Genomic DNA, 25,567 nt, shown 5'->3' with positions numbered 1-25,567 from the left:
TCGATCAGGTTTAAGACCGGGCTCTGGCTGGGCCACTCAAGGACATTCAGAGACTTGTCCTGAAGCCACTCCTGCGTTATCTTGGCTGTGTGCTTAAGGTCGTTGTCCTGTTGGAAGGTGAACCTTCGCTCCAGTCTGAGGTCCTGAGATCTCTGGAGCAGGTTTTCATCAAGGATCTCTCTGTACTTTGCTCTGTTCATCTTTGCCTCAATTGTGACTAGCCTCGCAGTCCCTGCCGCTGAAAAACATCCTCACAGCATGATTCTGCAACCACCATGCTTCACCGTAGGGAGGGTGCCAGGTTTCCTCCAGACGTCACGCTTGGCATTCAGGCCATTGTTTAATCTTGATTTCATCAGGCCAGAGAATCTTGTTTCTCATGGTATGAGAATCTTTTGGTTGGCTTTTGGCAAACTCTAAGTCAGCTGTCATGTGCCTTTTACTGAGGAGTGGCTTCCGTCTGGCCACTCTACCATAAAGGCCAGACTGGCAGAGTGCTGCAGAGGTGGTTGTCCTTCTTGAAGGTTCTCCCATCTCCACAGATATGACCAGCCTTTCAAAGCACTTCATGGCTACAGACTAGTGCTATGGGTCGGTAGTCATTTAGGTAGGTTACCTTGGTGTTCTTTGGGCACAGGGACTATGGTGGTCTGCTTGAAACATGTTGGTATTACAGACTCAGATAGGGAGAGGTTGAACATGTCAGTGAAGACACTTGCCAGTTGGTCAGCGCATGCTCGGAGTACACATCCTGGAATCCGTCTGGCCCTGCGTTGTGATCTGAAGACCCATGCCAAACCTTTTCAGTCTCCTGAGGTGGAATAGGTTTTGTCGTGCCCTCTTTATATAGCCAAATTATTTTTCACTCTGGAAGCTCCGGTAAACAGTGGTTGTAGTGCACTGCTGCCACCACCAGGCCTGGAGTCCATTTTGACTTTGTTGATAGCGAGCTGTGTTAGCTAGCTGTGTGGCTAAAGACGTAGCAGCTAGCTAACTGGCTACCGATCAACCTAGTGTGTGTATTGAACATTCATATTGGACTGTAGCAGCTAGCTAACTGGCTACTGATCAACCTATTGTGTGTATTGAACATTCATATTGGGCTGTAGCAGCTAGCTAACTGGCTACCGATCAACCTATTGTGTGTATTGAACATTCATATTGGACTGTAGCAGCTAGCTAACTGGCTACCGATCAACCTATTGTGTGTATTGAACATTCATATTGGACTGTAGCAGCTAGCTAACTGGCTACCGATCAACCTATTGTGTGTATTGAACATTCATATTGGACAACCTTACCTATATAGTAGCACCACCAACCATCAGCCCAATAATAATCCTATTCATTTCAAGCCACACTAAGATGTCACCATACTATTCTTTTAAAGCCCCACTATGTAAGACATAAATCATCAGAGTGGGCCTCCAACTTAAATGTAAACAATGGAGCAAATGCATCACATGTGAATATCACTTGATTATCAGAGGGGTGTATTATGACATCAGAACTACTCAGACATTCCAAATCAGGCTTCATCCATATCATGAAGGTGGATATTGATCCAACCATTTCAAAAGTAATGACCGGGCTGATGGAAACAGGATATGCCTGTACACTTTCATAAATGCCGACAGACGATTTGTTAGTTCGTTTGACATGGTGGGGTCTTTTTGTGTCAGTGAAAATGTATAAACGAGAAATGGCAGCATTAATCTTTTATGCGCAAATATTGATTTAATAACGATCATATCTTAGATAACTTGGAGTCAACGCGATATGTTGTGTGTGTAACAGTATAACTTTAAACCGTCCCCTCGCCCCGACACGGGCGCGAACCAGCGACCTTCTGCACACATCAACAACAGTCACCCACGAAGCGTCGTTACCCATCGCTCCACAAAAGCCGCGGCCCTTGCAGAGCAAGGGGCAACACTACTTCTAGGTTTCAGAGCAAGTGACGTAACTGATTGAAATGCTAGTAGCGCGTACCCGCTAACTAGCTAGCCATTTCACATCCGTTACATGTGGTCCTCCCTCTACGACTTGGGAAACCATGTAGTTTATTAGGCTACAGATTAAATAAGTTATTAACTTCACAGGGTGGTGAAACTGCACGTGATGAGCTTGATGCTCCTTTCCAATACAATTTGATGGTCTTACTCTGGTGACATGATGATCGATGCTTGGTTACCATTTGACAAATAAAATAATATCTCTCTTATCCATAATAATCTCATCATGTAGGTAGCCTACCAACACTGTATATGTGATCTGCAGGCTACAGTGCACGGGACAAGAGCACGTTTTCTATTTTACGCAAGTTTTTAAAACCATCGGTGGAGTTGAAAATGTGATGGAAACCAATTTAACTTGTATTTTTCATTTGGTACATGGGAATTTAACAGCAAACGTTATTCTTCTTGTGCACTACGCCATAACGCAAAGCTTTTTATCCACAATAAGTCAGTTTCATGCAAACATTTCTGGTGGGAAAATGTGTTTACTGTTTTATGCAGATTTGAGAATATTCACATGGAAATCTGTCGCAAATTGCATGGAAACTTAGCAACGAAGGTGGATATTGATCCAACACCACGTATTCAAACCAGCCCACTGGGCACAGACGTGTTGAACGTCTAGTTTCTCTTTACATTTCTTTGAGTCCTCAACTAAAGTGAATTCAACATGAAATCAATACAAAATGTCACCTGTCATTGGATTTAGGTTGCCAGTTCGGTGAAAAATAAAACATACCTGATGTTCATGGCTTTTTACAAATCCAATCAGTTTTCCACATTAATCAAACGTCATCACATGTATTTGTTTTGTTGAAATGACGTGGAAACAACGTTTATTCAACCAGTGGGAGACTTGTAAATGACCCCAGGAAAAGAAAACAAAGAACTCTTCATTGAGACAATGATAAACAGCAATCCGTGGGAGAGTTGTGGTGGATATTATAAAATAAGGATCTGCTGGAGTCCAAGTCAAACCAAGATTCTTTATTTCTGAGCTCAGAGAGAATAACAGAGTTACACAGCGCAGTGTAGACAGTCTGAATTCCTGAAGCATTGGGTGATGAGCACATATCTTTATAGTTTCCTGTTCCTGGGTGGGATATTATTCATACAAAGGGCACTGGTGCAAACTGGTTTGCAACGCAGGATGATACTCCCAGGAACAGGAGATTATAATAGGTCAGTTTCACAAGGTTAGTCTGTGGTGGTTAATTTCTGTATTACCAAATGAGGAGAGACAAACTTCACACACCAATCAGAGTTATACTTAAACTACATCTTTAATAATAAGATCTTTGCAATGACTTTCAACAATTCACTATTTCTAATGAACCGTTGAGAGTGGCAACACAATGGCTACTGAGATCTTTTATAGCAAAGATCCACCCCCTAGTCGACATAAACCACAGATATTAGGAACAGTTTACAAAGTGAGACTTTATAATGAGAAAGGAGTATCCCGTAGCCAGATAGCATTCGCTATAATTTATCATTCAGTTTGGTCCCTAAGACGAGGTTCTAATCTCGTTCCTGGTACTTCATAGCACAAAAACACCAACTCATCCAATGGCATAACTCAATTGTCAACTCTAAATACTCCCATCTCAAGTAAAACCCCTTCTTGACCCCACTCCTGGACAAGCTCACTGAGGGGAGTGAGCCTCTAGGTCATACACTATCCCAGGATAAGTGCAACATCGGAGAGGCCATACAATGGTTCCAGACACTGCCATACACCTCCCCCCAATGCCAAAGGAGGGAGTGACTTGCGCACAGACATTGTGGAAACCAGTAAGTGGTTCCCCATTAATCACACAGTTTAACAGATACATTCACATATGAAGACAATGTTCCCTCCTGTCCTCTTCCCTTCCTGATATTCTGCATAGCACCAGGGACATGTAAAAGACAAGCCTGACCTCTCCCCTCTCTGGGCCCCAGGTGACTGAGCCCCAGCTGAGGGAAGAAGTGCAACTGCCAACACCAGATTCCGAAGCAATACATTCTAATAACAAGTATATCACATGAGCATATTATGCAGATAAGACATCTTAATTATCTATGTTACCCAACTAATTCTGATTCATTCACCACAAGTCACATACTCAGATATGTGGACACATACAATTAATATTTTGCATTACAGAGTCTGTGAACATTATCATTTCATTAAATCATTGGTGGGCCAACATTGCAAATGTAAACAACGGAACAAATGCATCACATCCAAATATCACTTGATTATCGGCAGTGCTGGAGGAATGACACACAGATAAACACACACACAGTGTCAGAGTTTAAAAAACCACCATTTAAAACAGAAGGAATCTGACCTACTCTATTTTCAAACTCCATATTAAATTCATGTTTTTTAATAAAAACATACAAATATATGTTTTAGTATACTTTGTACAATTCAAGTTCATATGGTAAAAATAGGTAATCATTATCAGTCAACAATATAAGACAGCAAGTCCCCAGTGTGTATTCTCTCATGCCATTTCAGCTCCCCCAGCTGGTTGAAACACTTTCCACATTGGGAGCAATGGTAAGGCTTCTCACCTGTGTGTATTCTCTCATGTTGTTTCAGGTTCCCTAACTTGTTAAAACACTTTCCATATTGGGAGCCGTGGTAAGGCTTCTCCCCTGTGTGTATTCTCTCATGATATTTCAGGCCCCCCAGCTGTTTGAAACACTTTCCACACTGGGGGCAGTGGTAAGGCTTCTCACCTGTGTGTATTCTCTCATGTTGTTTCAGGTTATCTAACTTGTTAAAACACTTTCCACACTGGGAGCAGTGGTAAGGCTTCTCACCTGTGTGTATTCTCTCATGTATTTTCAGGTTCCCCAAAACGTTAAAACTCTTTCCGCACTGGGAGCAGTGGTAAGGCTTCTCCCCTGTGTGTATTCTCTCATGTTTTTTCAGGTTCCCTAAATCGTTAACACTCTTTCCACACTGGGAACAGTGGTAAGGCTTCTCCCCTGTGTGTATTCTCTCATGTCTTTTCAGGTTACTTAAATGGTCAAAACTCTTTCCACACTGGGAGCAGTGGTAAGGCTTCTCACCTGTGTGTATTCTCTCGTGTAGTTTCAGGTCCCTTAACTGGTTAAAACAATTTCCACAGTGGGAACACTGGTGTCTTCTTGTTGGTTTGGACGTCCCTGGCTCTGGTTCCTCTGAGTCTGGTCTTTCTCCTGCCAAAGACAGTGTGTTTTTAAAAAAAGAGACCTGAATGAAACCTCCACATGATAAATAGGCCTTGCTACGAGGGTAAATCCTAATCAGATCGCTCAATAACCTAAGGCCAGTTTTAACAATCTTGGTGTGATTTTAAAACAAATGTTGTAGAGTTTCCTGGTAATTACTGATAATGTTAACATTACTTTTTTATTCATTCTGCTTTACAAGTCAGAACACAAAAAACTAAACCGTTCTAGGACACTCAAGACACAGACGTCGCTTAATTCCAATCAAGCAGGTGGTTCTAAATATATAACTTTCATAGCTGTATGAAACAGAATGCGAGCTACAGTTGTGGCCAAAGGTTTTGAGAATGACACAAATATTAATTTCCACAAAGTTTGCTGCTTCAGTGTCTTCAGATATTTTTGTCAGATGTTACTATGAAATACTGAAGTATAATTACAAGCATTTCATAAGTGTCAAAGGCTTTTATTGGCAATGACATGAAGTTGATGCAAAGAGTCAATATTTGCAGTGTTGACCCTTCTTTTTCAAGACCTCTGCAATCCACCCTGGTGTCAATTAACTTCTGGGCTAAAACATCCTGACTGATGGCAGACCATTCTTGCATAATCAATGCTTGGCGTTTGTCAGAATTTGTGGGTTTTTGTTTGTCCACCCGCCTCTTGAGGATTGACCACAAGTTCTCAATGGGATTAAGGTCTGGGGAGATTCCTGGCCATGGACCCAAAATATTGATGTTTTGTTCCCCCGAGCCACTTAGTTCCCCGAGCCACCTATCACTTTTGCCTTATGGCAAGGTGCTCCTTCATGCTGGAAAAGGCATTGTTCGTCACCGAACTGTTCCTGGATGGTTGGGAGAAGTTGCTCTCGGAGGATGTGTTGGTAGCATTCCTTATTCATGCCTGTGTTCTTAAGCAACATTGTGAGTGAGCCCACACCCTTGGCTGAAAAGCAACCCCACATATGGTCTCAGGATGCTTTACTGTTGGCATGACACAGGACTGATGGAAGCGCTCACCTTGTCTTCTCAGAGAAAGGTTTTTTCCAGATGCCCAAAACAATCGAAAAGGGGATTCATCAGAGAAAATGACTTTACCCCAGTCCTCAGCAGTCCAATCCCTGTACCTTTTGCAGAATATCAGTCTGTGTGCAGATGCACTCACACCTGCCTGCTGCCCCATTCCTGAGCAAGCTCTGTACTGGTGGTGCCCCGATCCCGCAGCTGAATCAACTTTAGGAGACGGTCCTGGCGCTTGCTGGACTTTCTTGGGTGCCCTGAAGCCTTCTTCACAACAATTAAACCGCTCTGAAGCCTTCTTCACAACAATTGAACCGCTCTCCTTGAAGTTATTGATGATCCGATAAAGAGTTGATTTTGGTGCAATCTTACTGGCAGCAATATCCTTGCCTGTGAAGCCTTTTTTGTGCAAAGCAATGATGACGGCACATGTTTCCTTGCAGGTAACCATGGGTGACAGAGGAAGAACAATGATTCCAAGCACCACCCTCCTTTTGAAGCTTCCAGTTTTGGGGGGGATTCAGTTCATTTGCATGGCAAAGAGGGACTTTGCAATTAATTACAATTCATCTGATCACTCTTCGTAACATTCTGGAGTATATGCAAATTAACATCATACAAACTGAGGCAGCAGACTGAAAATTCATATTTGTGTCATTCTCAAAACTTTTGGCCACAACTGTACACACTTCCTTAAACATAAAATAAGTAAATAAGTAATTTTAAGTGGAAGTCCAAAACTTGTTTTTACGTCGAAGACACAAAGCACATCAGTAAAATCTCCCCGTTGTCGAAAGGGTTCGACACCTGCTGTTTAATTGGCCCAATTTCTTATTTAGACGTTCACAGATTTTCAGCATTTTGACTATCGCTGATGTCATATTTTGGGTAAAGTAAAAAATAAAGTGAAATATTTGGGAAGATGTTCCTAAAACTGAGAGTAACTACAATAAACAAAAATATAAACGCAACATGTAAAGTGTTGGATGTTTCATGAGCTGAAAAAAAAGATTGCAGAATTTTTTTACATCCGTTAGTTGACATTTATTCTTTGCCAAGATAATCCATCCACCTGACAGGTGTGGCATATCAAGCTGATTAAACAGCATGATCATTACACAGGTGTACCTTGTGCTTGGGGAGAATAAAAGGCCACTAAAATGTGCAGTTCTGTCACACAACACAATGCCACAGATGTCTCAAGTTTTGAGGGAGCGTGCAATTGGCATGCTGACTGCAGGAATATCCACTAGAGCTGTTACGAGATAATTGAATGTTAAATTCTCTACCAGAAGCCACCTCCAACGTCATTTTAGAGAATTTGGCAGTACATCCAACTGGCCTCACAACCACAGACCACATGTAACGACAACAGGCCAGGACCTCCACATCGTCTGAGACCAGCCACCCGAGTTGTATTTCTCTTTGTAATGAAGCCCTTTTGTGGGGAAAAACTAATTCTGATTGCGGAGCCAGGCCCAGCCAATGGGTGGGCGTCTGCCCAGTTATGTAAAATCCATAGATTAGGGCCTCAGTTATTTATTTACAATCACTGACTCATATAAACTGTAAATCGTTGTTTATATTTTGGTTCAGTATACACACACACACACACACACACACACACACAGTGCATTCGTTAAAAACTTCTCTAGGATAGGGGTCAGCATTTTCACATTTGGATGAAAAGCATATCCAAATTCAACTGCCAGCTACTCATCCCCAGAAGATAAGATATGCATATTATTAGTAGATTTGGATAGAAACAACTCTGAAGTTTCTAAAACGGTTTGAATCATGTCTGTGAGTATAACAGAACTTATTTAGCAGGCGAAACCCCGAGGACAAACCATTCAGATTTTTTTAGGTCACTCTTTTCAATTAGTTTTCATTGGGAATCCAGATTTCTAAGGGACCTTCTTGCAGTTCCTACCGCTTCCACTGGATGTCAACAGTCTTTAGAAATTGGTTGAGGTTATTCCTTTGTGTAATGAAGAAGTACGGCCATCTTGAAGGAGGGTCACTCGAAGTGTCCTGTTTGTTAGAAGCGCGTGACCAGAAAGCTAGCTACAGTTTGTTTTCCTCCTGTATTGAACACAGATCATCCCGTCTTCAATTTTATCAATTATTTACGTAAAAAAATACCTAAAGTTGTATTACAAAAGTAGTTTGAAATGTTTTGGCAAAGTTTACAGGTAACTTCTGAGATACTTTGTAGTCACGTTGCGCAAGTTGGAACCGGTGTTTTTATGGATCAAACGTGCCAAATAAATGGACATTTTGGATATATATCGACGGAATTAATCGAACAAAAGGACCATTTGTGATGTTTATGGGACATATTGGAGTGCCAACAAAAGAAGCTCGTCAAAGGTAAGGCATGAATTATATTGCTATTTTTGCGTTTTGTGTCGCGCCTGCAGGGTTGAAATATGCTTCTCTCTCTTTGTTTACTATGGTGCTATCCTCAGATAATAGCATTGTTTGCTTTCACCGAAAAGCCTATTTGAAATCTGACATGTTGGCTGGATTCACAACACGTGTAGCTTTAATTTGGTATATTGCATGTGTGATTTAATGAAAGTTTGATATTTATAGTATTTTAGTTGAATTTGGCACTCTGCATTTTTACTGGCTTTTGGCCAGGTGGGAGGCTAGCGTCCCACATATCCCAGAGAGGTTTTAAGTATTCAGACCCCATCACCTTTTGCCAAATTTTGTTACATTTCAGCATTATTCTAAAATTGATTCAATTGTTTTCCCCCCCTCGTCAATCTAAACTCAGCAAAAAAAAGAAAAGTCCTCTCACTGTCAACTGCTTTTATTTTCAGCAAACTTAACATAAGTAAATAATTGTTGGAACATAACAAGATTCAATAACAGACATAAACTGAACAAGTTCCACAGACATGTGACTAACTGAAATTGAATAATGTGTCCCTGAACAAAGTGGGGGGGTCAAAATCAAAAGTAAGTCAGTATCTGGTGTGGCCACCAGCTGCATTAAAGGAGGACTGTAGCTTCTAATGATGAATTACTATGGAGTCTGATGCTTTAAAGGAGAAGTTTAACCAAAATCCAGAAACTCATAAGTGATTCCATACATTGAAACTAGTCCAGTGGAGTTTGTCCTCTCCCTCTCTCTCTCCCTGTAGTGCTGTACTGAAACAGCTGCAAAACGTGACTCGTGACGTTGCTGGATGCGGGCCTCGCTCTGCTGCTTTGCCAGTTAATTTGTTATTTTATTACAGCTTTGGCTTTTGTCTTTCACCTGGAGTTGTTTATTTATGTCTGAGAAAAACACACTTTTCAAAATAAAACATATACAAAATAAACCCAGCAAAGAAAATTACGGGTCTTTTTCAGGACCCTGTTTTACAAAGAATATTTATAAAAATCGAAATAACGTCACAGATCTTCATTGTAAAGGGTTGAAACACTGTTTCCCATGCTTGTTCAATGAACCATAAACGATTAATGAACATGCACCTGTGGAACGGTCGTTAAGACACAAACAGCTTACAGACGGTAGGCAATTAAGCTCAAATTATGAAAACTTAGGACTCTAAAGAGGCCTTTCTACTGACTCTGAAAAACACAAAAACTAAAAGATGCCCAGGGTCCCTGCTCATCTGCGTGAACGTGCCTTAGGCATTCTGCAAGGAGGCATGAGGACTGCAGATGTGGCCAGGGCAATAAATTACAATGTCCGTAGTGTGAGACGCCTAAGACAGAGCTACAGGGAGACAGGATGGACAGCTTATCGTCCTCGCAGTGGCAGACCACGTGTAACAACACCTGCACAGGATCGGTACATCCGAACATCACACCTACAGGTACAGGATGGCAACAACAACTGCCCAAATTACACCAGGAACGCACAATCCCTCCATCGGTGCTCAGACTAGAGGACGACCGATTATGATTTTTCAACGCCGATACCGATTATTGGAGGACCAAAAAAAGCCGATAGCGATTAAAACGGCCGATTTTTATTTATTTATTTGTAATAATGAAAATTACAACAATACTGAATGAACACTTATTTTAACTTAATATAATACATCAATAAAATCAATTTAGCCTCAAGTAAATAATGAAACATGTTCAATTTGGTTTAAATTATGCAAAAACAAAGTGTTGGAGAAGAAAGTAAAAGTGCAATATGTGCTATGTAAGAAAGCTAACGTTTCAGTTCCTTGCTCAGAACATGAGAACATATGAAAGCTGGTGGTTCCTTTTAACATGAGTCTTCAATATTCCCAGGTAAGAAGTTTTAGGTTGTAGTTATTATAGGAATTATAGGACTATTTCCCTCTATACCATTTGTATTTCATTAACCTTTGACTATTGGATGTTCTTATAGGCACTTTAGTATTGCAAGTGTAACAGTATAGCTTCCGTCCCTCTCCTCGCTCCTCCCTGGGCTCGAACCAGCAACACAACGACAACAGCCACCATCGAAGCAGCGCTACACATGCAGAACAAGGGGAACAACTAAAGTGCTACGAAAGTGCTTTTTGAATGAATGTTTACGCGCCTGCTTCTGCCTCCCACCGCTCAGTCAGATACTTAGATACTTGTATGCTTGTATGCTCAGTCAGATTATATGCAACGCAGGACACGCTAGATAATACCTAGTAATATCATCAACCATGTGTAGTTAACTAGTGGTTGTGATTGATTGTTTTTTATAAGATAAGTTTAATGCTAGCTAGCATCTTACCTTGGCTTACTGCATTTGCGTAACAGGCAGTCTCCTTGTGGAGTGGAACGAGAGAGAGGCAGGTCGTTATTGCGTTGGACTAGTTAACTGTAAGGTTGCAAGATTGGATCCCCCGGGCTGACAAGGTGAAAATCTGTCGTTCTGCCCCTGAACAAGACAGTTAACCCACTGTTCCTAGGCCGTCATTGAAAATAAGAATGTGTTCTTAACTGACTTGCCTAGTTAATTAAAGGTATAAAAATAATAATAATAATAATATTAATAATAATAATAAGGCAAATTGGCGCCCAAAAATACCGATTTCCGATTATGAAAACTTGAAATCGGCCTTAATTAATCGGCCATTCCGATTAATCGGTCGACCTCTAGCTCAGACTGTCCGCAATTGAATGAGAGAGGCTGGACTAAGGGCTTGTAGGCCTGTTGAAAGGCAGGTCCTCACCAGACATCACCGGCAACAACGTCGTCTCTGGGCACAAACCCACAGTCACTGGACCAGACAGGAATGGCAAAAAGTGCTTTTAACTGACAAGTCGCGGATTTATCCCCAGGGGTGATGGTCGGATTCGCGTTTATGGTCGGATTCGCGTTTATCGTCGAAGGAATGAGCGTTACACCGAGGCCTGCACTTTGGAGCGGGATCGATTTGTAGGTGGAGGGGCCGTCATGGTCTGGGGCGGTGTGTCACAGCATCATCAGACTGAGCTTGTTGTTATTGCAGGCAATCTCAATGGTGTGCGTTACAGGGAAGACATCCTCCTCCCTCATGTGGTACCCTTCCTGCAGGGTCATCCTGACATGACCCTCCAGCATGACAATGCCACCAGCCATACTGCTCCTTCTGTGCGTGATTTCCTGCAAGACAGGAATGTTAGTGTTCTGCCATGGCCAGCGAAGAGCCCGGATCTCAATCCCATTGAGCACGTCTGGGACCTGTTGGATCGCAGGGTGAGAGCTAGGGCCATTCCTCACAGAAATGTCCGGGAACTTGCAGGTGCCTTGGTGGAAGAGTGGGGTAACATCTCACAGCAAGTACTGCCAAATCTGGTGCAGTCCATGAGGAGGAGATGCACTGCAGTACTTAACCTGTTTGGGATAAGGGGGCAGCATTTTCACGTTCGGATGAAAAGCGTGCCCAGAGAAAACTTCCTGCTACTCAGGCCCAGAAGCTAACATATGCATATTATTAGTAATATTGGATAGAAAACACTCTGAAGTTTCTAAAACTGTTTGAATTATGTCTGTGAGTATAACAGAACTCATATGGCAGGCGAAAACCTGAGAAAAATCCAACCAGGAAGTGGGAAATCTGAGGTTTGTAGTTTTCAACTCATTGCCTATTGAATGTACAGTGTCTATGGGGTCATATTGCACTTCCTAAGGCTTCCACTAGATGTCAACAGTCTTAGAACATTGTTTGAGGCTTCTACTGTGAAGGAGGGGGGAATGAGAGCTGTTTCAACCAGAGGTCTGCCAGAGTGGCATGAGCTGATCACGCGCCTACAAGTTAGAGCGACCAGCGTTCCATTGCAATTCTAAAGACAAAATAATTCTCTGGTTGGAACATTATTGAAGATTTATGTTAAAAACATCCTAAAGATTGATTCTATACATCGTTTGACATGTTTCTACGAACTGTAATATACATTTTTGAACTTTTCATCTGAACTTTCCCCTGGACTTGCCCGCGCCTCGTGAGTTCGGATTTGTTTACCAAACGCGCTAACAAAAGGAGGTATTTGGACATAAATGTTGGACTTTATCGAACAAAACAAACATTTATTGTTGAACTGTGATTCCTGGGAGTGCATTCTGATGAAGATCATCAAAGTGAATATTTAAAACGCTATTTCTGACTCAACAACATGGCGGGTATCTGCATGGCTTGTGTCTGAGCGCCGTACTCGGATTATTGCATGGTTTGCTTTTTCCGTAAAGCTTTTTTGAAATCTGACACAGCGGTTGCATTAAGGAGAAGTATCTCTATAATTCTGTGCATAATACTTGTATCAACTTTTATAAGTTTATTATGAGTATTTCTGTAAATTGATGTGCCTCTGAAAATATGCAGGATGTTTTCGATGCACAACATTACTGACCATAAAACGCCAATGTAAACTGAGATTTTTTATATAAATATGAACTTTATCGAACAAAACATACATGTATTGTGTAACATGAAGTCCTATAAGTGCCATCTGACGAAGATCATCAAAGGTTAGTGATAAATTTTATCTCTATTTCTGCTTTTTGTGACTCCTCTCTTTGGCTGGAAAATGGCTGTGTGTGTTTTTGTGACTAGGTTCTGACCTAACATAATTATATGGTGTGCTTTTGCTGTAAAGCTTTTTTGAAATCGGACACGATGGGTAGATTAACAAGAAGTTAAGCTTTAATTTGGTGTATTGCACTGGTGAATGCATCAAAGTTACATATTTCAAAAAAAAAAATTGAATTTAGCGCTCTGCCTTTTCAGCGGAATGTTGTCGAGGGGTTCCACTAGCCATAAGAAGTTAAGACTCCATAATGTTTCATCATTAGATACTACAGTCCTCCTTTAAGACTCCATAATGTTTCATCATTAGATGCTACAGGCCTCCTTCAAGACTCCATAATGTATCATCATTAGATGCTACAGTCCTCCTTCAAGACTCAATAATGTATCATCATTAGATGCTACAGTCCTCCTTCAAGACTCCATAATGTTTCATCATTAGATGCTACAGGCTACAAATCAACAATTGGTGTAATATGAATCTTTACCACTTGCTCTGTAATATGAGTAGTATTCGGATTTCATTCAAACATTTCTTACATGAATATTGAAAATATAAATGTTGATTTTTGTATATATTGTTGAATATAATATACTGTAAGGGTATATCAGTTCCAGGATCTCTGCTAGTGTTAAAGTTATGGGCCATTATATACAGAGAAATTGTGGCGAAATCCTGAGCCTTCACCATGCGCTGTCACTTTAAGAGCTTTAGATCTTCTTTAGAAAGAGTTTCATGCTGGTTTTTGGAAAAATGAGACAGAAATTGTAGCTTTTCTAGGTGGCTCCCATTTTGGCTGTATTGTTTCCAAGCGCGTGGAAGAGAGCGCGTTCTTTGGTATTTTTCTCCGGTAAAGACAATAACGATTCTCCGTCTTAAATTTTATTGTTTATTTACGTATTAGGGTACCTAAGGTTTGATTATAAACGTTGTTTGACTTGTTTGGAAAAGTTCATTAGTAACGTTTGGGATTCATTTTGTATGCATTTTGATGGAGGGAAACTGGGTGGATTATTGACTGAAGCGCGCCAGCTAAACTGAGTTTTTATGGATATAAAGAAGGACATTATCGAACAAAAGGACCATTTGTGATGTATCTGGGACCTTTTGGAGTACCAACAGAAGAAGATCAAAGGTAAGGCATTTATTATATCGCTATTTCTGACTTTCGTGGCGCACCTGCCTGGTTGAAATATGTTTTTCATGCTTTTGTACGCGGGGTGCTGGCCTCAGATAATCGCATGGTATCATTTCGCCTTAAAGCCTTTTTGAAATCTGACACAGCGGCTGGATTAACAAGAAGTTAAGCTTTATTATGATGTATTACACTTGTGATTTTATAAAAGTTAAATATTTATCATTCTGTAGTTTGAATTTCGCGCTCTGCAATTTCACCGGATGTTGGCCAGGTGGGACGCTACCGTCCAGACACAGACTTCTGTCCATAAGAAGTTAGAGGGAGTTTGCGTGAGAGCTCATGTTTATTGTCGTTTGAATTATATTGATTTTTTGAGGGACTATTTACATTTTAAGGCCTTTGTTGTCGATGAACACACCCACCCACACACCCATGCATACCCCCCTGCACTCCACCACTGGGAGGTAATACAGATTATTGCAAATCCTCTAATGTTGATGATTGTGTTCTTTCTTGCGAATTGTTTCTATGAAGTTGAAATTAAATTGCTCTGTCATTATTATTGTATGAGGTATTATTGGTTGGGTTACCCCTGGGCTGTGACGGGTGTTTTATATGGTGGGTCTTATGTTCTCTCCCCACTGGCAATCTGGCCAACAGTCTCCACTGGCTATCTGGCCAACTGGCTCCACTCTAGTCTCCACTGGCTATCTGGCCAACAGGCTCCACTCTAGTCTCCACTGGCTATCTGGCCAACAGGCTCCACTCTAGTCTCCACTGGCTATCTGGCCAACAGGCTCCACTCTAGTCTCTACTGGCTATCTGGCCAACAGGCTTCACTCTATTCAGTATCTTCTGCTGATGTGTGCCTGGTAGCACTACTCTACTCCTTTCAGCAGGTTAATACCTGCCTGGCGCCCCAACAAAATCTTTATCTTTACGCTCCTCTAACAATACAGCTACAGAATTAGCATAGTAGGCCAATGTAACTTAAGGTTACCTGAAATATTTGGGACCAACTTATTCCTTGCCACCCATTCTGAAACTAACTTCAGCTCTTTGTCAAGTGTTGCTGTCATTTCATTTGCTGTGGTAGCTGACGTGTATAGTGTTGAGTCATCCTCATACCTAGACACACTGGCTTTACCCAAAGGCATGTCGTTAGACACACTGGCTTTACCCAGTGGCATGTCATTAGTAAAAATTGAAAAAAGTAAGGTGCCTAGACAGCTGCCCTGGGGAATTCCCGATTATACCTTGATTCTGTTGTACTGGCTTCCATTCTGGAACACCCTCTGTGTTCTGTTAGACAGGTAGCTCTTTATCCACAATATAGCAGGGGGTGTAAAGCCATAACAAGTTTTTCCAGCAGCAGGTTATGATCGCATTGTATCTGGTCAAACAATTTTTTATTTTTTTTCACGATGCAACGATATGGGCAGCGACCATGTAACGCTTTTACAAAATACAGAAGCGCGCTGGTTATCAAGGGCGCAATGTATTGACACATTTTAAATACAGACACAGATTGTGTGGAAAATTATTTAAGACTGAGACTCTCTCCAATACAGCATTGCAGAGTTATGTGCATCCTTTCAAGCAAACCCTTCTCATTAACCTGTGGTGAGTTATTTACAAATGTCAAAGAACAAATAAGGTTTAATATGTAAGATTGTTAAATAAAGAGGAAAATCATTTATTATTATTATATTATTTGTGCGCTGGTGCTATAAGAACTCTTATAGGAAGAGCTGGGTTTTGACAAACTCACACTCATTCTTATGTTTAATAAATGTATCGTATAGTGTGTGTGTGACCGGCTTACAATGATGTAAAATACAACACTTGAGAGTGCGCTGACCCTGGTGCTAGAGGGGGTACAGCTGGAGGTTGAATGTTTAAAGGGGTACGGAACTATAAAACGTTTGGGAACCACAGCTCTACACCATACCATTTTTCTATTCCTCATCAATCCACATGGATTTAACAGTTTTTACAGTCATTTTCTTATCGGGTTCATGCTTATTAGTAACTGGGATAAGCATTTTCATAAATGTGTCAAGGGCAGCGTCTGGTTGCTCGTCATTACACACCACGGACCAACAAATATTATTTACATCAAAAACATAGGAATCACTACAAAATTTATTGTATGACCTCTTTTACACAATATTAGGCCCAGCCTTTGGAACTGTGGCTTTCCTAGACATGGCTACTATATTGTGATCACTACATCTGATGGATCTAGAAACTGCTTTAAAACACATTTCTGCAGCCTAGTAAAGATATTATCAAAATATGTTGATTATTTAATTTCTGTACTGTTTGTAACTACCCTGGTAGGTTGATTGATAACCTGAACAAGGTTGACGGCACTGGTTACAGTTTGAAGCTTTCTCTTGAGTGGGCAGCCTGATGACAGCTTTCCTCCAGTATTAGTTAATTAATTAACAGTGTCTTGAGTTTAGTTTGCCTGTTCTACAGTCTTGTAAAGATAGGGGGGTTGACTGGGACAGACAATGTAATATCCATAATGTTTTAAGGAAAGGTTTTTGTAAAACAAGCACCTTACATTGGATCATCTTTTACCTTTCTCTCTAAAGCTAACTTTCATCAAGGTTTTATATGATCTATTGGTTTCTCTCTTTTCATTGGCAGAATCCTTTTTCAGTGTTATGATATTCATAACATCCATATCCACCAGTCCATCTTCCTGTCAACTAACAGAACTCTGCTGGTTGTCCTGGTAACAGATACCAGTGGGCCGATCTATTTTATTTGTTCAAACTAAACTACAACACTTACTTTGATGAGTCAAATCTGATCCTTTCTTCTCTTCTCCTCCTCTCACAGTTCCACTCAGCCCCGTTGTTTTCCTGCAGTCCACCAGCAGCACAGACAACCTCTTCATACCCAGCAGTAAGGTGCTACCGGGAGAGGCACGACACGGGGACTCCGGGAGGGAGGGAGGGCTAGCGTTGTCCTGGTAACCGTAAAAGAGGGTACACAAACACATATCTTTATGGATGCTGATGTCACTGTTGTCATAAAGTTATTTACAGAAACTCAGCCCAGACCCTGATAGAGCAAGCTGTATGCTAGACCAGACTAAGCTGTACCATCTGGTGTTCTGATCTGGAGAGATTCTTCTCTGACTCATCAGCATCAGGATGTTGTTTAGGCTCCCCAGAGGATCCACGATAGTAACGTCTCTCTCCTGTGTGAACGAGAACATCAAACAGATAGTAAACTTATGATCTTCTATTGTAATCAAGAGGCATGAATATGTCTAAAATGGCCACTTTCATTATGATTTTGTAAAATATTGTTTGTGTTGCAAATGTAAAGGGTAATTTCCACAAAATGGGTGCCTTCTACGTCCCTTTGATATTTTAAGCAGAAATAATGCACCAATTTTAAAAGCCTGTTATACTAGATGAAGTGAACTTTAATGTAGACAACATGAAGAATGAGAATTCAATACATCGAAGTCCCAAAAACATATGTACCAATGGCAGATTGCCCCTTAAATTCCCACAGTACTGAACAACATATTCAAGTGTAGAACTGAAGTAGAATGCCCCGTTTAAACAACACATTATTTCAAGAACTGCATAATTTGTGCCCCTGTTTTTAAGACAGTACTCACTGTTTGTAATCCGATCTTCAGCCTCCTCCTTTTTCACTCCCAAAACGTCTTCCTCCTCTTTTATTGAGATAGCCTCCTCTTCCTCTTTTACTCTAAAAGGTTCTTCCTCTTCTTTCACTACATTCTCTTCTTTCAATGTTATGGCATCTTCCTCCTTTTTGATTCTGAAAGCTTCTACCTCCTCCTCTTCCACTTTGACAACCTCTTTCCCATCTTCCTCTTTCACTGTAATATCATCCTCTTCTTCTTTCAATGAGATAGCCTCCTCTTCCTCCCTTTTCATCCTGAAAGCTTCTTCCTCTCCTTTCACCGGAGCTTCTTTCTCCGTCGAGATTAGTGAGCTCATGTTCCGGGCGATTAGCCTAGTGCAGTATCAATTTAACACATTAGCTAATTTAACAAGCAATCTACGTTTCAATGAACTAGTAGATAAGTAAACAGAATTGTTTTTAAAACACTAACAATAATATACACACGATTTGTCTTAAACGTTTCAATGTTTAGGTTTAATGTTCGCTAGCAAACCACCACGTTGGTTGAATCAGAAGCCTTTTGTCGCTGTTGAAGAAGCCTCCAGTTCCGTCCACTAGATTATACGTCACGCAAGCAGCATCCCCTGAAAGGCTCAAATCGCCACCTGCTGACTGGAGTGGGTAACGCAGATTGGAAAAATATTATTTACAATGTTTATTCTTGCAAGCAATGTCATGAGAGGTAATAAAAATAAAAATAAACAGATGTTATGTTTTCTCTTACTTCTTACAGCCAATACTTTCCTCCAGGGCTGACCTGCCCATTAGGCAGGATTAGGTGACAGATTAAAGAGTTTTCATTTTTATGTCATAGTTATTCTGAACCCACTGCCTGCAAGTCGTCTAAATTAGCCTAAGTGATTTGTATTTTCCTTCAACTTCCTGAAGAGGAAACAGCCCAGAAATGCCCCTGTCTGAGTGCATTTGTCTACCATTATGTTTAGCTGTTGGGCGATTATGCTAATGACAACCATCTTCTGGTTGATGGAAAAGCTTTCCCAAAAACCTTGTCAATTAAATGTTAACTACAAAGTAGTCTATGCCTACCTGGCATAATGATATCATGATTATTTGCATCAATCCTGTTGTGATTTGTTCAGCAAACTCTGCAATCACATGTGTGCTACAGAGACACCACTAACCAAGCAAGGCTCTTGCTGGTGCCACTTGAATTAAAGGGTATCTACACACAAAAATGAACATTTCTTCGATTTTTCTCAGACTTCAAAAGTGGTCTCCTGATGTGGTTAAAGTATTGTTGTGGACTTAGAACATCCAATGTTGTTGTTTTTCTATTAACAGTGTGATTTAGAGAGAAAAACAGAAAAACAGGGACAAATCAGAAACCTGGAAAAATGGAATTAGGTTAAAAAAAGAAAAGAAAAGGGATTTGATAGGGCCCTAAATATTCTATTCAGTTTCTCTCATTACTGGATTATCTAGGGATAGTGTAGAGTAACAGCTGTATCCCGAAGTGACCTTTAACCTCCCTGCTCCTCAATACTTCTTCCACTGGATCAAAGCTTCAGCCAAGTAGGATACATGATAGTGGCAACACATGGAGTTGGGTTGGATATTGTCATGGTAGGATACATGATAGTGGCAACACATGGAGCTGGGTTGGATATAGTAATGGTAGGATACATGATAGTGGCAGCACATGGAGCTGGGTTGGATATAGTCATGGTAGGATACATTGGGCGGCAAGATGTTCTTTACCATTCGGCCATCAGATTTGCCACCAATGCTCCTTATAGGACACCTCACTGCACTCTATACTCCTCTGTAAACTGGTTATCTCTGTATACCAGTCGCAAGACCCACTGGTTTAATGCTTATTTATAAAACGCTCTTATGCCTCACTCACCCCTATCTAAGATATCTACTGCAGCCCTCATCCTCCACATACAACACCCGTTCTGCCAGTCACATTCTGTTAAAGGTCCCCAAAGCACACACATCCCTGGGTCGCTCCTCTTTTTAGTTCGCTGCAGCTAGCGACGGGAACAAGCTGCAAGAAACACTCAAACTGGACAGTTTTATCTCCATCTCTTCATTCAAAGACTCAATCACATCAACAACAGTCACCCATCGTTACCCATCGCTCCACAAAAGCCGCGGCCCTTGCAGAGCAAGGGGAACCACTACTTCAATGTCTCAGAGCAAGTGACGTCAACGACTGAAAGGCTGCTAGCGCGCACCACCGCTAACTAGCTAGCCATTTCACATCGGTTACATGTACACAAAATAACTAACAACCTGGACCCCCAGGTGTCTTTCAAAACATATGTTTTACTAACGACCTAAACAGATAATTTTTTACCCTTTTAAAAATAGTTATGGGGGGAGGTCCGGAGGATGTCTGTCTTTGAAAGGGTCACACCATCCTCTATGGAAGGGTCATTGTACTCTTTAACTATACTTCCTTTACTGACGACCTAAACAGATCACTTTTACCCTTTAAAAAATAGTTGTCAGCTATCCAGATTTAATGGTCAACAGATTGTGAACCTAGAGGGGCCCTTGAACACATGTTGTGTTTAGGTACACATATGTTTTCTGTTTATGAAGGAATAAATGATTGAGAGGATATAGACCACAAAAAAAAAGATCCTTGTATTCTTAACGATGTGCCCTTTACTAATGACTTAAACAGATCATTTTACTCCATGAATAACCTTTTACTGCAGGGGGCTAAATCAAGGGCCTTCAATGCTGCAGAAATGTTTTGGTACCATTCCCCAGATCTGTGCCTCAACACAATCCTGTCTCGGAGCTCTATGGACAATTTCTTCAACCTCATGGCTTGGTTTTTGCTCTGAGATGCACTGTCAACTGTGGGACCTTATATAGACAGGTGTGTGCCTTTCCAAATCATGTCCAATCAATTGAATTTACCACAGGTGGACGACAATCTAGATGTAGAAACAGCTCAAGGATGATCAATGGAAACAGGATGCACCTGAGCTCAATTTCGAGTCTCATAGTAAAGGGTCTGAATACTTACGTAAATCATTTTTTTGTGATTAATAGATTTGCAGAAATTTACAAAAAGCCTGTTTCCGCTTTGTCATTATGGGGTATTTTGTGTAGATTGCTGAGGAAATTGTTTTAATTATTCAATTTTTGAATAAGGCTGTAACGTAACAAAATGTGAAAAAGGTCAAGGGGTCTGAATACTTTCCAAAGAAACTGTAAGTGATTGAGGAGAGAGCATCATTGCTATATGACAAATATAATCGAATAAACAAATGTTTGCATAATCAAAGACATGAAAACTGGCACCGACATTGTATTTAGCTTGGCTTTCATATGGCCAGGAAGTTATTGAGAATAACAATAGACAATAGTTATTGTTGCTAGTTTAGGGATGAAGGTAGTGAAGGTTCATCAATGTTAAGGATGTTTTTTAATATGACGTGGAAACAACGTTTATTCAACCAGTGGGAGGCTTGTAAATGCCCCCAGGAAAGTAAAACAAAGAACTCTTCATTGAGACAATGATAAACAGCAATCCGTGGGAGAGTTGTGGTGGATATTATAAAATAAGGATCTGCTGGAGTCCAACCAAACCAAGATTCTTTATTTCTGAGCTCAGAGAGAATAACAGAGTTTGGTATTTTATTAGGATCCCCATTAGCTGTTGCAAAATCAGCAGCTACTCTTCCTGGGGTCCACACAAAACATGAAACATAATACAGCACATCAATAGACAAGAACAGCTCAAGGACAGAACTACATACATTTTGTAAAAGGCACACGTAGCCTACATATCAATGCATACACACAAACTATCTAGGTCAAATAGGGGAGAGGGGTTGTGCCGTGAGGTGTTGCTTGATCGGTTTTTTGAAACCAGGTTTGCTGTTTATTTGAGCAATATGAGATGGAAGGAAGTTCCATGCAATAAGGGCCCTATATAATACTGTACGCTTTCTTGAATTTGTTCTGGAAACTTGGAGACTGTGAAAAGACCCCCGGTGGCATGTCTGGTGGGATAAGTGTGTGTGTCAGAGCTGTGTGTAAGTTGACTTGTAAGAACTTGTAAGTTGACTTGTAAGAACTTGGATGATATCTGTACATTATAGGAACATCTGTGATGACAAAAGTACAATGATTCTTGTGTTGCTTTAGCTTGAGATTAAGAATCAGTGGTTGACACCCTGCAAGTGCATGAAAAGATCAACTGTACAAAGTCAGATGTCTGCGTGTTGAAACTATATTTTAGGTAACAGATGGATAAAGGGAACTAAGAGTTCCTGTTGATACTATGTTCCAGTCTTACTTCCAGTCTTACATGATAGCAATAAGGGGAAGAGTGATTGGGAAACTAACTGCCAATAACGCAATAAGCTGAACTCCGCCTAGCAGAGACATCTTTGTATTAGCAACTATTAATTATGAGCTTATATGGTATTAAAGTTAAGGGACATCACCCTGGGCGGGGTGATCCTCAGTAGGGGATAAAAAGGGAAAGCACCATCTTTTGAACTGAGTGTTGCTTGCAAATTGCTGTAAGTGTAAACTCCGTGTTGCAATCCTTATTAAACAAACTAACCTCTGATCAAATAAGTTTTCCTGTGGTCTCTTATGTGCACATAGGGCAGAATTCCCTTACAGACTATGCAAACAATTTGGGATTTTCAACACATTCATGTTTCTTATAAAAAGAAGAAGTGATGCAGTCAGTCTCTCCTCAACTCTTAGCCAAGAGAGACTGGCATGCATAGTATTAATATCAGCCCTCTTGCAGGGCTTGCAAACTATCACACACTATAAAGAGAAGCACAGCCGCGAGCTGCCCCGTGACACCTACCAGATGAGCTAAATTACTTGTATGCTCGCTTCGAGGCAAGTAACACTGAAGCATGCATGAGAGCATCAGCTGTTCCGGGTCAACATTCCCAAGGCCGCAGGGCCAGACGAATTACCCGGATGTGTACTCCGAGCATGCCCTGACCGAGTCTGTAATACCAACACGTTTCAAGCAGACCAGCATAGTCCCTGTGTCCAAGAACACTAAAGTAACCTACCTAAATTACTACCGACCCGTAGCACTCACGTCTGTAGCCATGAAGTGCTTTGAAAGGCTGGTCATGGCTCACATCAACACCATTATCCCAGTAACACTTAAACCCACTCCAATTTGCATACCGCCCCAACAGATCCACAGATGATGCCATCTCTATTGCACTCAACACTGCCCTTTCCCACCTGGACAAAAGGAACATCTATGTGAGAATGCTATTCATTGACTACAGCTCAGCATTCAACACCATAGTGCCCTCAAGCTCAACACTAAGCTAAGGACCCTGGGACTAAACACCTCCCTCTGCAACTGGATCCTGGACTTCCTGACGGGCCGCCCCCCAGGTGGTAAGGGTAGGTAACTACACATCAGCCACATTGATCCTCAACACGGGGGCCCCCCAGGGGTGCATGCTCAGTCCCCTCCTGTACTCCCTGTTCACTCATGACTGCACGGCCAGGCACGACTCAAACACAATCATTAAGTTTGCCGATGACAACAGTGGTAGGCCTGATAACTGCACCATCGAGAGCCTCCTGACTGGTTGCATCACTGCCTGGTATGGCAACTGCTCGACCTCCGACCACAAGGCACTACAGTACATCACTGGGGCCGAGCTTCCTGCCATCCAGGACATATATACCAGGCGGTGTCAGAGGAAGGCCCTAAAAATTGTTAAAGACTCCAGCCACCCTAGTCATAGACTGTTCTCTCTTTTACCACATGGCAAGCAGTACCACATGGCAAGCGGTACCACACGGCAAGCGGTACCACACGGCAAGCGGTACCACACGGCAAGCGGTACCACACGGCAAGCGGTACCACACGGCAAGCGGTACCGGAGCGCCAAGTCAAGGTCCAAGAGGCGTTTTTTTTGGTTGCGTAAACAACAACAGTAATTGATGTTGGGGATGCAGGGCAGCATTCATATATGGTCGATTCCGTGGGAAAGTCAACCTGAACATGTGTAACGGGGGTGAGAACGGGCCGTAAACTCACTCCACAGCGAGCTTGAAACGTCACAGACGGAGATAACCAACAGGTACCTTTTGTATAGCTTCAATCGGTTCATTGTCAAGGAGAGCGGTCACATGTGTTGAGAAGCAGAGGATCAACAGTTTAAGCCAGGTATGAGGACAGGGACATTGGAGGAAACTAAACTGTTAGCAGCACATTCATGTCAAAAAAGTTAGTAATTTCCAAATGAAACAATGTTCTTTAAAGTCTATGTTGGAGTTCAGCCTTCACTTGACCTGATAAAGTAGGAAATTAAATTAATTTTGTCCATTACAGAGACGGAGGCCAAGTCTCACAAAAAATGCTTTTCATTTATACATATTTCATGGCTTTTAGAAAAGGCTTACAGAGTTTGTTTTAAACAATACATTTGTTGTGTAGATCAGATGTTAATGAAGCAATACAGGCCACATTGAAGTGTCTGGAGTTTAGTTTGTGTGTTCTAGAGTCTTGTAAAGATAAGGGGGTTGACTGGGACAGGCAATGTAACATCCATAATGTTTTTAGGGAAAGATTTTGTGAAACATGTGTAACGGATGTGAAATGGCTAGCTGGTTAGCGGTGGTGTGCGCTAATAGCCTTTCAGTCGGTGACGTCACTTGTTCTGAGACCTTGAAGTAGTGGTTCCCCTTGCTCTGCAAGGGCCGCGGCCTTTGTGGAGCGATGGGTAACGATGCTTCGTGGGTGACTGTTGTTGGTGTGTGCAGAGGGTCCCTGGTTCGCGCCCGTGCCGGGGCGAGGAGACGGACTAAAGTTATACTTTTACACATTCACCTTACATCAGATCATCTTGAAACTTTCTCTCTAAAGCTAACTTTCACCAAGGTTTTATATGGTCTATTGGTTTCTCTATTTTCATTGGCAGAATCCTTTTTCAGTGTTATGATATTCATAACATCCATATCCACCAGTCTATCTTCGTGTCAACTAACAGAACTCTGCTGGTTGTCCTGGTAACAGATACCAGTCTATCTTCCTGTCAACTAACAGAACTCTGCTGGTTGTCCTGGTAACAGATACCAGTCCATCTTCCAGTCAACTAACAGAACTCTGCTGGTTGTCCTGGTAACAGATACCAGTGGGCAGATCTATTGTATTTGTTCGAACTAAACTAAACTACTTACTTTGATGAGTCAAATCTGATCCTTTCTTCTCTCCTCCTCCTCTCACAGTTCCACTCAGCCCCGTTGTTTTCCTGCAGTCCACCAGCAACACAGACAACCTCTTCATACCCAGCAGTAAGGTGCTACCGGGAGAGGCACGGCACGGGGACTCCGGGAGGGAGGAAGGGCTAGCGTTGTCCTGGTAACCATAAAGAGGGGACACAGACACATATCAAATCAAATCAAATCAAATCCAATTTTATTAGTCACATACACATGGTTAGCAGATGTTAATGCGAGTGTAGCGAAATGCTTGTGCTTCTAGTTCCGACAATGCAGTAATAACCAAC

At 41.5% G+C, this 25,567-nt stretch overlaps 1 protein-coding gene across 1 annotated transcript; it reads right to left on the bottom strand.

Annotated features, from left to right (window-relative positions):
* Positions 1-2,990: 2,990 nt before the first annotated feature.
* Positions 2,991-25,402, bottom strand: LOC129847041 (zinc finger protein 436-like). Its single transcript, XM_055914817.1, has 5 exons — positions 25,239-25,402; positions 18,037-18,680; positions 17,507-17,604; positions 17,193-17,370; positions 2,991-5,216 (listed from the first exon to the last, which is right to left on the bottom strand). The coding sequence occupies exons 2-5, from the start codon at positions 18,380-18,382 to the stop codon at positions 4,471-4,473; spliced, it is 1,368 nt and encodes a 455-aa protein (XP_055770792.1). The 5' UTR covers positions 18,383-18,680; positions 25,239-25,402; the 3' UTR covers positions 2,991-4,470.
* Between the last annotated feature and the right edge of the window lie 165 nt (positions 25,403-25,567).

The sequence above is a fragment of the Salvelinus fontinalis genome, unplaced genomic scaffold (genome assembly GCF_029448725.1).
Source record: "Salvelinus fontinalis isolate EN_2023a unplaced genomic scaffold, ASM2944872v1 scaffold_0682, whole genome shotgun sequence".
NCBI lineage: Eukaryota > Metazoa > Chordata > Actinopteri > Salmoniformes > Salmonidae > Salvelinus > Salvelinus fontinalis.
This window is presented reverse-complemented; position numbering and strand designations above follow the sequence as displayed.

Coding starts and splice junctions, on each gene's coding strand:
- LOC129847041 (XM_055914817.1), bottom strand. CDS start 18,382: ATGAGCTCACTAATCTCGACGGAGAAAGAAGCTCCGGTGAAAGGAGAG. Junction 17,605..18,036: donor TGAAGATCGGATTACAAACA/GTGAGTACTGTC, acceptor TCGTTCACACAG/GAGAGAGACGTTACTATCGT. Junction 17,371..17,506: donor CCAGATCAGAACACCAGATG/GTACAGCTTAGT, acceptor TACGGTTACCAG/GACAACGCTAGCCCTCCCTC.